General features: G+C 35.1%; 1 protein-coding gene across 3 annotated transcripts in view; it reads left to right on the forward strand.

Annotated features, from left to right (window-relative positions):
• The window catches only part of DNAJC13 (DnaJ heat shock protein family (Hsp40) member C13), a 119,236-nt gene that overhangs the window by 71,574 nt on the left and 33,643 nt on the right, over nucleotides 1-14,019 (forward strand). For all 3 annotated transcript variants that reach the window (XR_004670727.3, XM_008976110.6, XM_003822516.6), the window contains 10 exons: nucleotides 1,003-1,204; nucleotides 2,735-2,850; nucleotides 3,684-3,762; nucleotides 5,118-5,253; nucleotides 7,675-7,859; nucleotides 8,284-8,358; nucleotides 9,343-9,462; nucleotides 10,860-11,039; nucleotides 11,786-11,953; nucleotides 13,872-13,985. Coding sequence is in view for 2 of the 3 variants with exons in the window: in XM_008976110.6 (XP_008974358.2) it covers nucleotides 1,003-1,204; nucleotides 2,735-2,850; nucleotides 3,684-3,762; nucleotides 5,118-5,253; nucleotides 7,675-7,859; nucleotides 8,284-8,358; nucleotides 9,343-9,462; nucleotides 10,860-11,039; nucleotides 11,786-11,953; nucleotides 13,872-13,985 (1,375 nt within the window). In the remaining variant the exon portion in view is untranslated. The remainder of the gene's footprint in view (nucleotides 1-1,002; nucleotides 1,205-2,734; nucleotides 2,851-3,683; nucleotides 3,763-5,117; nucleotides 5,254-7,674; nucleotides 7,860-8,283; nucleotides 8,359-9,342; nucleotides 9,463-10,859; nucleotides 11,040-11,785; nucleotides 11,954-13,871; nucleotides 13,986-14,019) is intronic.

Below are 14,019 nucleotides of genomic sequence, written 5' to 3' on the forward strand. Positions count from 1 at the left end.
TAGGACTATACTCCCACTAATTAAAAGCTATGCCCACATCATTTGGATCGATGAATCAGAACAGAGATACCCGAAATTATTCTAGAATGTGGGCTCCCTTACCAACACCTTTTGTCCTTAATCTGGAGGTTAGCATTCCTAAGGTATGTCTTTGTTGGGGGGGAATGCCATAGGAGAAACCTGTGGAAACACAGAAAAAGGAAAGGCTCAGAAGCAGATAACAGTGCCCAGCCAGTTTCTGTTCAGAAAAGACTTGATACTTCATAGTTCCAGTGTCAAGGCTATCTCTTTTTGGAGAACCCCTCAATTCCCTTAGCTAGATAGCATTAGATCTTCTATGTCAATTACTGATCCTCGTCAGACTGCACACACTCCATGCCACCTGCTTGTTATCATTTGACTTCTTGACCTATGGGCTTGGCATGTATTAGCCACCAATTTGAATATATTCTGTATGGCAGTCGTATTTTTCATTGGGAAAAAATATATAAGAATATTAATAAATTAGCAACACAGTTCTTTGTAATATTTTTCTCCTGAGATTGGCAAATATAAGGCCCTATCTAAAAGACGAATTGCTCTATGTGCTGATAAGTTTCTGCTTAGCTGAGGCCAGATCCTAGACTACAGTAAGTTAATTGAAATAAATACCATCTAGCGAGCTTCTTTGGATAATAGCAAGTTTCAGTTTCCTAGCTACACCCTCATGCATTCAGATGCTATACCATTTGCCCTTCTAATGGCTGATTTTTTAATAGGAAGGACTGGGATTATCAGCCCTTTTCTCTATGATCTTCTTTACAGATGAGTGTCATAGATAAGTTTTTTCCATGTTTATACAATAAAATGCCCAAAGTACCATATTTAAAAACTCTCATTTTAGGATAATCATTAAGTTATTCTATAGATGATTCATGTAACTATCTTGCATGATTATGTATCTCAACCTTCTCTTTAAAATAATACCTCATAAAGCTTGAATGGAGGTTTTTATGATTGTAGGCGCCTCATGATAGAGAAGATTGCTGCCCATCTCGCGGATTTCACACCTCGTCTTCAGAGTAACACAAGAGCACTTTATCAGTATTGCCCCATTCCTGTAATCAACTATCCACAACTCGAAAATGAACTATTTTGTAATATTTATTACCTCAAACAACTGTGTGATACACTCCGGTTTCCAGATTGGCCAATTAAAGACCCGGTAAGTCAGCAGTTTAATTTGTGCCACCTTAAGCCATAAAAATAGCCTCTAAACACTTCTGGGTATTTTGTCCTCCTGCAGTAAGATGGATAATAGCTTTCTTAAGTATTCCTTCTTAAGCACTAAGCACTGTGTGACTCTGAGTATAGTTCATTATATTTGGGTAGATCTCACACTGAAAGATAATTTTTTAAGGGAGTATTAAGAATATTGCAATCTTGATCTTTTGTGGCAAAGACAAACTTCATGCAGATAACATAATTATATATATATATAGTATTATATACTATAATACCTTGGTGGAAGCTTGTCTTTATAGCAGGTTGATTAAGCTCACAGATGTTGGAGTTAGCCAGTATGGGATTGAGTTTCAGCTGGGCCATTAATATTTAATAACTCTTTAATATTCAGTACATTGCTTGATTTGTCTGAACTTCAGTTCTCATCTCTAAAATATTGGTAATAATAGCAGCTATCTGGTGGTGTTTATGAAGATTTATTAAGAATTCACATAAGCATAATTCCTGGCACGCATAAGAGGCAATGAGTGCGACCTGCTCAATTGTAAAACAGTATATACACTGTTGGCCTGTCCAGATTGCCCTTGGGACCCACCTAACCTGAGTCTTTGTGTATCTGTGGGCACCTGTGCCCATGTTGTTCTGTTACTGTGGTGGAACTTATACCATTATTACCATCTAAAAGATTTCAGAATAATTGCCATTTGTACTGCAAGTCACTGCCTCTTTACAATGCAGTGACCAAAAAAAGGCAGGTAGACTGGTACTTATTCAGGATTCAACATGAGATACTAGATACAGGCTTTTTAGTCAGACCTAGGTTTTAATCCAGCTCTACCACTAAACTGGGAAACATGCAGCTAGCTCTTAGAATCTCAGTGTTTTTATTTATTGGTCAAATTTTAGACAAGAATTAAATTTGATAGTCTGTAAAGTACCTAGCTCCTTGGCACATAGGCAGGCAATAAATATTAGAGCTTTTTTTTTCCCATTTGCTAACCAGATTCCCTTGTGTTCTATATCCATTACATTTGTTTGAATGCTAGCATACCCATAATTATGTTAGATCACCTTGAGAAGCACACCACAATATACTGCTTGCTTTCTTACTACAGTGTATCATCTAATTTTGACGTCTTTCATGGTTTCTGGACACTTTAAAAATTAAAACTTTTAGGTTTTATCTTTCACCCGTAAAGATAACATGTAAAAAAAAAAAATAAATCTTAATTCTTCCTGGGTTTAATTTGAAGCCTAATATATAACACAAATTGGCAGAGGATTTAAAAAATTTTTTAAATAGAGGAATATTGCCTTGTAACAAATACTTTGCTCTGCCCAACTATACAACAGTGCTCAGGTGATTTTGGTTATTTGTATTTCAGAAAGCTGTTAATTGGACAGCTAAAAGTATCCATTTAAATAAATACAGCACAATAATTCTATAACTTAAAAATTATACTCTGAAATAGTTTTACTTTGATATAAATTTTAATCTTTTGTCTTTAAGGTTAAGCTTCTAAAAGATACCCTTGATGCCTGGAAGAAAGAAGTAGAAAAGAAGCCACCTATGATGTCAACAGATGATGCTTATGAAGTGCTTAATCTGCCTCAAGGACAGGGACCGTGAGTTGTTTTCAGTACAATAGCAAATGTCTGTCCCACCTTAAAGTACCAGTATCAAAGACTAAGTTATATTTAAATCAATCATTTTAAAATCTTTTGCCTATACTTTGATATATACACCTTGGGAATAACCATATGGAACTATATCTGTGTGACTTTCATTTATTGCAAACTTATTAGCCAAATTGTATCTTCCTCTTCTTGCTGGTACATTCATTTCTCTATTAATTGGAAAAATGTATGCAGAGTATCTGGCACCATATCTGACACATGGTAGCCATTCACATATTCATTTTTCCTCTTCCTTTTGTAATCTGTATTATGCATGTGGAAGAGATTTGATAGCAATATGCCTAGGACACCAAATGACAGATTATGAAAGAATGCAGATTTATCTTGTTTATCAGTGAAGTTTTATAGTAGACTATGTTATGGAAAAATGGTTTGAAAACTTAAGTATAGACTAAAATGTATATTTTGGCAAGACTGATATAATAACTTAGAATTATAGAATTTGAAATTGGCATTTTGGACATTTTGACAAGTTAGTGGATTTTTAAAAATATATTTTGTAGTTCTTCCAACTCAAATATAATTTTATAATTTGAAGTGAATGGGTAGGGGACTTTTAGGTTTTATCTTTCACCCGTAAAGGTAACATGTTAAAAAAAAAAAAAAGCTTAATTCTTCCTGGGTTTAATTTGAAGCCTAATATATAATCATATACAATTCTTGATATTAGTAAGATTCTTAAAATAACATTTTAGATGGTTTTGTAAATTATTTTTTCTTATGCCTTACTATACTTATAAAACAATTTTCCTGTTTAACAGGCATGATGAGAGCAAGATTAGGAAAGCTTACTTCAGACTTGCACAAAAGTACCACCCTGATAAGAATCCAGAAGGGAGGGTATGTACTGCTGTTGGAATTCAGGCATTGGGCTTCCTCTTGCTCTATTATTATGTAGTTGGAGAAAAGTATATTACCTTCTGTGCCAGTATCTGCCTCATAATATATACTCAGTGTATGTTAGTAAACTTCTAGCCACATGCCCATAGTTTCTGCATGGATGATGCTCCCTCAGTTTACCAGACGAGTGGCCTTTATGACTAGTAACTTACAGGTTTTATTGTGTCTCCTTATCCATGTCTGTTTGAGAATTAACTCTAATGGGCAATCATAAGAATAATTGAAAATAAGGAATTCAGGGGAGCTTAATTCATTTGTAGGTTGTAGGTGATACCATTGCTATTCAGATTGTTTTGGGCAATTTATGGCATTTTTTCCAGTGACATCCAATTTCATATCACTGTAACTGAAGAAACAGAAAATTTAGTTCAGATTTTAAATCATCATTCCCTGATGCCACCTCATCCAATGATGTTTCATAAAAGATGAAATCACTTAAGAACCACCAAAACCAGGATTGATAGTCTATTGCTAGAAACTTGGAATAATTTCCACTGATTTCTGTTTTCACTGGAAACAGAACAGAGACAGTATTCCTGAATGAGAAGACATGACATTGAAAAGATCTGACTTACATGTTTAAGGTATTTTTAATAAAAACCCTAGGGGTTTTTTTGAGAACCTGATACTAATTCAAATTCATCTAGGAGAAAAAATAAGAATGGAAGAAATTTTGAAATCTTTTAAATTGCTAGACTTATCAGATATTAAAACACTTCATAAAGCTACAATAGTAAAACAATATGATACTGACACAAGAATCTACATATAGATAACTGAACATACAGTGTAACAGTTTAAGAGCATGGAGTTAGGAGTACCTCTTAGCTCTGCCACCAGTTGATTTTGTGTCCTTAACCAGGTTACTATCTCTAAGTTGCAGCATCCTCATGTAAAAAATGAGGATGATAATGGTACACGCTTTACATGGCTGTTTGAGGATTAAGTGAGATTATGGCATTTAGCACAGTGCTTAATAAACAGCTCATAATTTTTGTTATATAGGCGCAAACTCTCTCTAGTATGTATGAGTTTAACATGATGTATTTAAGGATACATTTAATATTCTTATTTGAAGAATTTTCAGTAAATGGTATTGAGATCATTAGACAACTATTTGAAAAAAAAATTTTACCTTAACAGTATACCAGCTAGATTACAGTTGGAATGAATACCTTAATATAAACAATAAAATAATAGCTAAAGTTACTGATAAAATGCAAACCATATGTCTTGTTTAAGTTGAATTTTGCGACATTCCAAATTAACATTAAATTATCTTCTGTTACATACAGGACATGTTTGAAAAAGTAAATAAAGCATATGAATTTTTATGTACCAAATCAGCAAAAATAGTGGATGGGCCAGATCCAGAGAATATAATTTTAATTCTAAAAACACAGAGCATCCTCTTCAACCGTCATAAAGAAGGTAAGATATCTGTTCTCAGATTTTAATTCATCCTCCAGCTAACCTTATCACAGCTAACCCTATACCATATTACCTGTTTCTACAGCATATTTAATAGATTTAGAATTATTGTTTAAAAGATTCTTGGAATTATGTTTTAAATAAAGGAAAATGTAGTTTTCTAAAGAAGGGCCCAAATATTTGTTTTATATCTTTCCCTTCATACCTATGTTTTTCAGTATTTTGCATTTCTGACATCTTCGCTCTGTGGAGTTACTTGGTTAGTTTTTGTGTTTAGCCATTTAGCAGCAAACGTGTTAAATGAGACATAGAATGGAATCTGGAATTTAAAGATCATTTCATGTTTTCTTAAATGGCATATGAAAGCCTATCATAACTTTAAAAGCCTCTGAAGGTTAAAAACACCAAGAGCATTCAGATTTTTTAAAAGCAGTAGAAACTTTTCAAATGATGATATACTTCTCATATGTTCTATTTCCTGTTGTAGCTCTCAGGACCCTCTAGTCCTGTGGGACAGTTTGAAGAACACTGGTATAGATGAAATAGGTGTAATTTCAGATTACAGGATTATGCAGTGTTTGTGGGGCCATTTGCAGTAGCCCTAGCAGTAGCAGTCAGAAAGCCAGGAGTATGTTCAAAACATCCCCCTTTGTTGGGGATGAGGGGTTAGGTTCAATATGGCAGATGCCCAATGGCTTGGGAACTGAACTTGACTTACAGCACAAAGTGGGAGAGCCATTTGCTATGGTATGTTGGGAGAGAAGGAAGAGGACTTTCAGGATTTGAGATAAGCATGGAGAGTGTTGGGTAACTAAAGACAAGAGATGGTGTTGCAGTTTAAGTATTGGAGGGGACAACCTGAAGATCTAGCAGTTGGATTATTAAAGAGGGCAGTGATTAGTTGATTTACTTTTACATGAGTTTAACAGAATACGTTTATAATACATTTTAGTTATATGGCTTTTACTAATCAGAATGAGTTTGGAAACCTTTTTCAAAACCCTCGGTTGTCTTTTAATGCTGATAACTAAATTATTAGCCACAAGATACAGTTATGGCCCATCCTGGTTTCTCTGTTATCAAGGTCATCTTTAACTTTTCCCAAGAGGGGTTTATACCCAAGAAGCTCTGAGGTGGAGGTCCTGATCTGACAGGACTTAGCTATTCACTGTTCTTTCTTACTACGTATTTGTCACTTTTTTTTTTTTTAAAGGAAAATTAGGACCTGTTCCAGGGGGCCTTTTTTTAAAAGCCAGTTTAGAAATGAGTTTTAAGGCAGATTATTGGTCATCCTCAAAAGTCAAAAAGATTTATGCTGATTTCAATTGGAATTATAGAGATACTTTTAAAGTCACAGCCAATTAATTTGCATCTCTTTGCCTAATAGGTTAGATTGAAAAAAGAAGATGGAAAGAACAGAGTAATTAGGCATGTAGGTTTACTAGCTTTCACTTTTAAATTTGGTTATGAAAATATGGAATTAACTAAATGTAGTTTAAAAGTTAACTTTCTGTTTTGTACTTCTAGTAAGAAATTGTATTCAGTATTTTCAAATTTAAGAAAATAGTGGTAAAACTTTAAGATAACTGGTAAAATAGAAAAGGGCACTTGTTATCTAGAAAACTTAATATAAAATATTCAGTGTCATGTAAATGTCTTCTCAGTCTTTTTTCTTTATAAAGATGTTCGTATAACTGGTATTAATAGAATTTCTGGTGCATTTGCTGTACCTTGCAGTCTGTGATGAGGTGAAAAGTTACAAAGATCAGCATAGAAAGTAGGTATTCTGCAAAGGATCAAAACTATACACCAAGTGCAGTTAATTTACCAGAAAATGTTATTTTTCTAGTGGAAACATTTTAGAAAAATCAACCAAGTTTACTAGAAAGGAAGGATCCAAGGGATTTTATAGTAGGTTTAATTTCTTTTTTTATCAACTGGAATTAGGAGGCATTTAAGATGTTAACATAAAATATTTTCTTTTTTTTTTTACGTTTTATTTTATTTTATTTTATTTTTATTTTTTTTGAGATTGAGGCTCGCCCTGTCGCCCAGGCTGGAGTGCAGTGATGCCATCTCCACTCACTGCAAGCTCCGCCTCCCGGGTTCACACCTTTTTCCTGCCTCAGCCTCCCGAGTAGCTGGGACTACAGGTGCCCGCCACCACACCCAGCTAACTTTTTTGTGTTTTTAGTAGAGAAAGGGTTTCACTGTGTTAGCCAGGATGGTCTCAATCTCCTGACCTCGTGATCCACCCACCTTGGCCTCCCAAAGTGCTGGGATTACAGGCATGAGCCACCATGCCTGGCCCCATTTTTATTTTTTTTAAGGCAACATATTCCTGAACATGGTATCAAAATTGAAACCACAACATAATCAATTTTGTTTTGTTTTTCTAACACTAACCATTGGTTATTTCAGATTTACAGCCTTATAAATATGCAGGATACCCCATGCTTATTCGGACTATAACAATGGAAACTTCAGATGACCTCCTTTTCTCAAAAGAATCACCATTGTTGCCTGCGGCTACAGAGCTAGCTTTCCATACTGTCAACTGTTCAGCCCTCAATGCTGAAGAGCTCAGAAGAGAGAATGGACTAGAGGTAATACGGAGTGACCTTTGTGCTTTTTAAGCCAGTTTACACACATTATATGACTCTTGGCAGTGAAGAATTTAGCAAGTACAAATGCAGATTCTTTAATTTATTTCAGCAGATAACACAATATTTTCCATATTCTTATACCAAATTAAAGGTAGAAATGCAGCTTTATTTCATAATGTGAGTTGGAAAGTATTGGGTTCAAAACCGATAATGGTAATATTGTTTACAAAGTAGCTTATTAGAAATGCTTAAAAAGAAACTTTTAGGAGTCCTTTGTTTACTATTTATTTAACAAATGTTGATCAAACATTTATGTATCAAATATTTAACATTAAAGGGTTATTTATATTTTATTACTGCTAGAAAAGGCCTTTCAGACTTGAAGTCAAAATGGAGAGTTAATAGCTGACTTCTTCCTCTGCAGGTGTTACAAGAGGCATTTAGTCGCTGTGTGGCTGTCTTGACTCGTTCTAGTAAACCAAGTGACATGTCAGTACAGGTGAGGCTAAAACCTGTGGTTCCAAGAAAATTGCACTAGTTCAATGGTTCAGACTTTAACATATCTGAGAATCAACTGGAGGGCTCATTAAACTGTAGGTTGCTGAGCTCCACCCCACCCCAAGTTTCTGATTCAGTGAGTCTGGGGTGGTGGCCTGAGAGTATGTTTTTATAACAAGTTTCCAAGTGTCATTGATGCTGCTGGTCTGTGTATCACACTGTAAGAAACTGCACTAAAGCACTTGTGATCTGTTGGCTTACGTTTTCTTTCTTAGAGAATAGTTTATTGAACCCATATGTTTCCATTACCCAGCTTAATGCCATTCTTGTTTCACATATCTTCCATCCCTCACTCTCCTATCTCTAGTATTTTAATTGGCTTAGTATTTAAGGTTGTAAGATAGGAAGTTCATCAGGAGTTCATTAAGAGCTTTGTAGAGCGTGTCTTTCTATTTGACCTTTTGCTTATGCCAGCAAAATTCAGAATATAAAACGAGTACTGGCTGTTGAGTTCCATCCTCTATTTTGAAGTCCGTTGTGTAAACAGAATTGTGATATTCTGCTATGTTAATAAACTATACAAAAATACCTTAATCCAGAGGCCAGCAAACTTCTAAAATAAAGGTCCAGGGAGTAAATATATGAGTCTTTCAGGCTTCATACAGTCTCTGTTACATTTTCTTTTGTGACTTTTTTACAGCCCTTTAAAATCTAAAAACCATTCTTAGCTCTTTGGCAGTACAAAGACCATGGTCATTTTGGCCCATGGGTTGTAGTAGCTGTGGTTTGCCAACTACCCCAGCATTTATAGGAAATCGTAATGAGAAAGACTAGTGATCTAGTAAAGATGTTCTGTTTAATTTTGGAGCATTGTATATACCATTAAGCATTATTCACAAATCTCTGCTGGTTTGATTTCTATGTGTTAAATAAGGAATGCCTATGTGACTCTACTGGTTTTTTTGCTCTGTTGTGTTGTCTGCAGGTGTGTGGATACATAAGTAAATGCTACAGTGTGGCTGCTCAGTTTGAGGAATGCCGAGAGAAGATCACGGAAATGCCTAGCATCATCAAGGATCTCTGTCGGGTACTATATTTTGGCAAGGTAGGGTTAATCTTTAATGCTTTCTAGATACAGACAGCAAAGTGTCTTTTTGTCAACTAGCCAGTTCCTAATGTATAAGCACATTGTTTTCCCAAAGTTATTTGTAAGTAAAATTATTTGGATTTCTAAAAGCATTTTTCACAGAAGCCTTGCTGTAAATGGAGGCTTTGCTTCTAGGCTGGCCTACAAAGAAAAAGACTAAAGTGATACATCTAAAGGGAAGTGGGTTCCATCTGAACATTAGAATGAGTGGCAGGGAGAAAAGAGAAGCCTGCAATAAATAAGTCTATTAAAAGCAAAAGGCCAGCCCGGTGTGGTGGCTCACGTCTGTAATCCTAGCACTTTGGCAAGCCGAGGTTGGCAGATCACTTGAGGTCAGGAGTTCGAGACCAGCCTGGCCAACACTGCAGAACCCTGTCTACAAAAAAATACAAAAATTAGCTGGGTATGATGGCATGCGCCTGTAATCCTAGGTATTCGGGAGGCTGAGTATTTGGCTGAAGAACAAGCAACTCCAGAAAATTCAACCATAAGGAAAAGTTTAGCTAGCATGCTGACACCCTATGTTTCTGTGGCTAGTGTGAAAACTTGCTGTGGCTAGTGTGACTGAGATATATGCTTCAGAGGTAGCCTGTGCCACTACACTCCAGCCTGGGCAAGAGAGTGAGACTCTGTCTCAAAAAAAAAAAAAAGAAAAAAAAACAGGGCCATGTAAAATCTGAAAACTAGAGAGTTCCGGCACTGCTTGGTGGGAAAGGCTTTAGAGATCTGAGAACTTACTATTTCCTCCCAATCCAGACCTGCTGAGGAAGGTTGACTGTGGGTAGATGAGATAGATGACTGGGAGGGAGAGAGAAATGTCTTAGATAACTGGGCAGAGTGAGAATTGTCTTGAATAAAACAGGATCAAGATGCTGATCTAGTACTAAAGTATCAAGAAGTGAGGGAATTGATGAAAATATCTCCTCTACTATATCTACTTAATGTCCTTAGAAGTATTTGATTACAGAATAGAAACTGACATAAATAAATCTTTTAACAACTGCACAAAATATGTCGTTACATTTAAGATCACTAGCGTGTAAGTTGCTATTGATGCCATGTCACTATATTTAAAAATTAAAAATACAAGAAGTGAAACAGGAAACTATTCCCAAGTCTTCTGACATTAGCCTTAAAGGTAGTAATTCTGGTATCTCATCATGAGGTCACTTTTAATTTTAGGCTTTAAAGGATATAGGATTCAGATTTAAATTGGAATTGAAAATGTAAGAAGAGGTAAACATTTTACAAAATAACGTGGTTGGCTTGACATACATGCACAACCAGTTCCTCTTGGGAGCTTTTTTTTTTTTTAAACTCTGTAACAACTAATGCTCTCATTTTTATTCTCTCAGAGTATTCCCCGCGTAGCTGCTCTTGGGGTAGAATGTGTCAGTTCTTTTGCTGTGGATTTCTGGCTACAGACACACCTATTCCAGGCTGGAATTTTGTGGTATCTCCTTGGTTTTCTGTTTAATTATGACTACACACTGGAAGAGAGTGGCATTCAGAAAAGTGAAGAAACAAACCAGCAGGTAACTTTAACATTGCTTTAATATTGAATTTGAACCCAAACCTTAGGTTGGTGTTAAACTAATGCAAACCAAAGCTGCTATCCAGAGTCCCCAGAGATAAATTGTTTTTCAGGAAAATTAGGTTTTTTGCTTTTTAAACCTAATCACTTACTTACAAAACTTTTAGTTGTAATTGCTTATGCTTAAAGGATTCAAGGCGAGGGAATTTGCAATAGCATATACTGGACATAATTTAATACTTTCTTAATTACTCAGAGTCAACTTTATGATGGCAAAATTATGGTTGTGTAACACAGGACAATATAATGTTACCATCAGGCAGTTGAGGCTAGCTCCCCTAAACACTTGAGTACTTGTCTGATTTTTATAGATATTTTTCTGTCTCTTCTATGTGCTCTCATTTATTGCTCATATTGTAAATGTGTGCTTCTAGCAGGCAGGGCTGCCTACCTATCCCCTACTCCCCACATTACCACCAAATGTGCTTCTTCCAGTTGTCTGTGAGATATACTCCATTGGGTATAAGTTAGTACATAGATTCTCATGGTCCTTCTTATAAATAAAAAACAAGCCCCAACACATAAACTTTCTGATGTTTACCTCAATGGTAGGTACTCTTGTACCCTTTTGTTTGGTTGACTTTTTACTCCTTAAATATGTTCCATATAGTGTGATTCTGTAAAATTATAGTATTACCTATGTAAGATAACAGATCGACTTTAACAACTTAATTTTTTTTATAACAGGAGGTTGCAAACAGCCTTGCCAAACTGAGTGTCCATGCTCTGAGTCGCCTTGGAGGGTATTTGGCTGAAGAACAAGCAACTCCAGAAAATCCAACCATAAGGAAAAGCTTAGCTGGCATGCTGACACCCTATGTTGCTAGAAAACTTGCTGTGGCTAGTGTGACTGAGGTATGTGCTTCACGGGTAGCCTGGGTTTTAATCAATAGTGCAAGATCCTTTAAGCAGTAAAGTAGTACAATAATATTGATCTAGGAAACCTAAAAATTAAGAACGTTCACATGTTTGTTCTTTTAAGCAAGAAATTCACTTTATAATGGATTGATGCTAATGATGTCAGTTCTACAAGTCCAGTTTTTGCAAGGGCAAATTAACTTTGTTTCTCAGCTGTGGAGCCTATCATAATTCTTACCAACCTTGAGTCACAAAGGGACAGGACAAGAGAGTGAAGTTGAAATGGTGTTTCACAATGGCAGACTACTGGGAGACAGGAGACCCAGAGTCTATTTCAAGCTATTTATTGTAAGCCATAGCTTCTTCAGACACAGGGTTAAAATCCTGAAAGTAAATTACATACATGCACATATACATGTATATGTATCTATGTACATACATAGATGCATTACAAAAATCAGTATGACATGATAGATCTCCCAACCTCTTTAACTTCTTTTGCAAGGATTATTGAGAAATAATCTAAGAATGTAGCACTAAAGAATTAGATAAACTATAGAAATCAGTTAAACAGGTTACTATTATCCTTTAATTATAAAAAAAAAAGTACTGAAAGACATTAAAATAAATGAAGACACTAGATCCTATTTTTGGTATAACAAAATAAATGGATTGATAGATTTGTACCCATATGTTAACTATAATTATTCCTGAATGGCATAATTATAGGCAGTTTTTCTTTTGTTTTCGCTAATGATGAACTGTGACTTTTGTAAGTGAAAAAATCCTCAGGTTTCCAAAGTATTTTTACAACTTTTAAACAGGTTATTTGTTTTTAATCCAATGTGATTGAGTCCAATTTTCAGTGCTTGCCATGCTTTTCAGTTCCCATGTGTGAAAGGCAGGAGCTCTAGATGCCACTGGTTTTTTGTTTTTTTTTTAATTTTGTTTTTGTTTTTACTATTTTTCCTAAAACACTAGACGACCAGGGACCACTCTTGATGTTAGTTATTTTCCTGGACTTTTTGCTCACCAGTGTGATACATTTTGCTGACTGAAAGCATTCTCTCCAGAAATGCCAACAAGTTTGGGATTAACCTCTATAGCCACCCCCACTAAAAATTTTTTATAGCATTTCAAAATTAAATGTTGGCATGAGCTCCAACTGGATTCAATAAAATGCTTAACAAGAAGTTAGCCTTTTGAAAACAAGGCTTGCATGTCTTTGTATAAGATGGAGGTCATAGTCCTCTGTTTTCCTATTAGCAGTAGACCTCTGTAAAAATAAAAGATTTTTATTCAGACATTTAAGGAATTGTGAAATATCTGTGTTTACATTTAAAATTGAGGAGAGCTCAACAATAGGAAAGCACACCAGATGCCTAAGCAGTCATAACCTATGCCTGCAGAAGGACTACACAGCCTTCAATATCAGGGTGTGGTCAAGAAAATCTGACTTTCTCCCCATAAATTTTATTTTCCTTCATACAGGTGTGCTTCTTAAAGACTTAGGTTTTGTTTTCAAATACATGTACATAAAGGTATTATGTTGTGATTCTTTTCAAGCTTATAGTCACAGTGTGTTTATTAAGTACTTTAAAAATATTGAATTTCACCATGGCACAGCAGATTTTGAGAATGTTGAAGTCAGACTCAATTTCAAATCCTAGTTTCACCAGTTACCAGTTGTAAGATCTGGGACAAATAATTTAATGATTTGCAGCCTTAGTTTTTCTCAGCTGTAAAATGGATCATATCAATAAACTTGTTAGAATTATTGAGGTACTTATTATTGAGGTCCATTATACTATAGGCAACTATTATAGTGTTTGGCCTATAATAGACATTTTTAATAAGTGATAATGTCAATAAGTTTTTTCACTAAATGTTATAAAACAGTAATATTGTCTCCTAGATTTTGAAGATGCTTAACAGCAACACAGAAAGTCCGTATTTGATATGGAACAATTCTACAAGAGCAGAATTACTTGAATTTCTTGAATCCCAACAAGAAAACATGATTAAAAAAGTATGTTATTGTTTTATAAATTTCTTGGGTAATT

Source organism: Pan paniscus, chromosome 2 (assembly GCF_029289425.2).
Source record: "Pan paniscus chromosome 2, NHGRI_mPanPan1-v2.0_pri, whole genome shotgun sequence".
Classification (NCBI taxonomy): domain Eukaryota; kingdom Metazoa; phylum Chordata; class Mammalia; order Primates; family Hominidae; genus Pan; species Pan paniscus.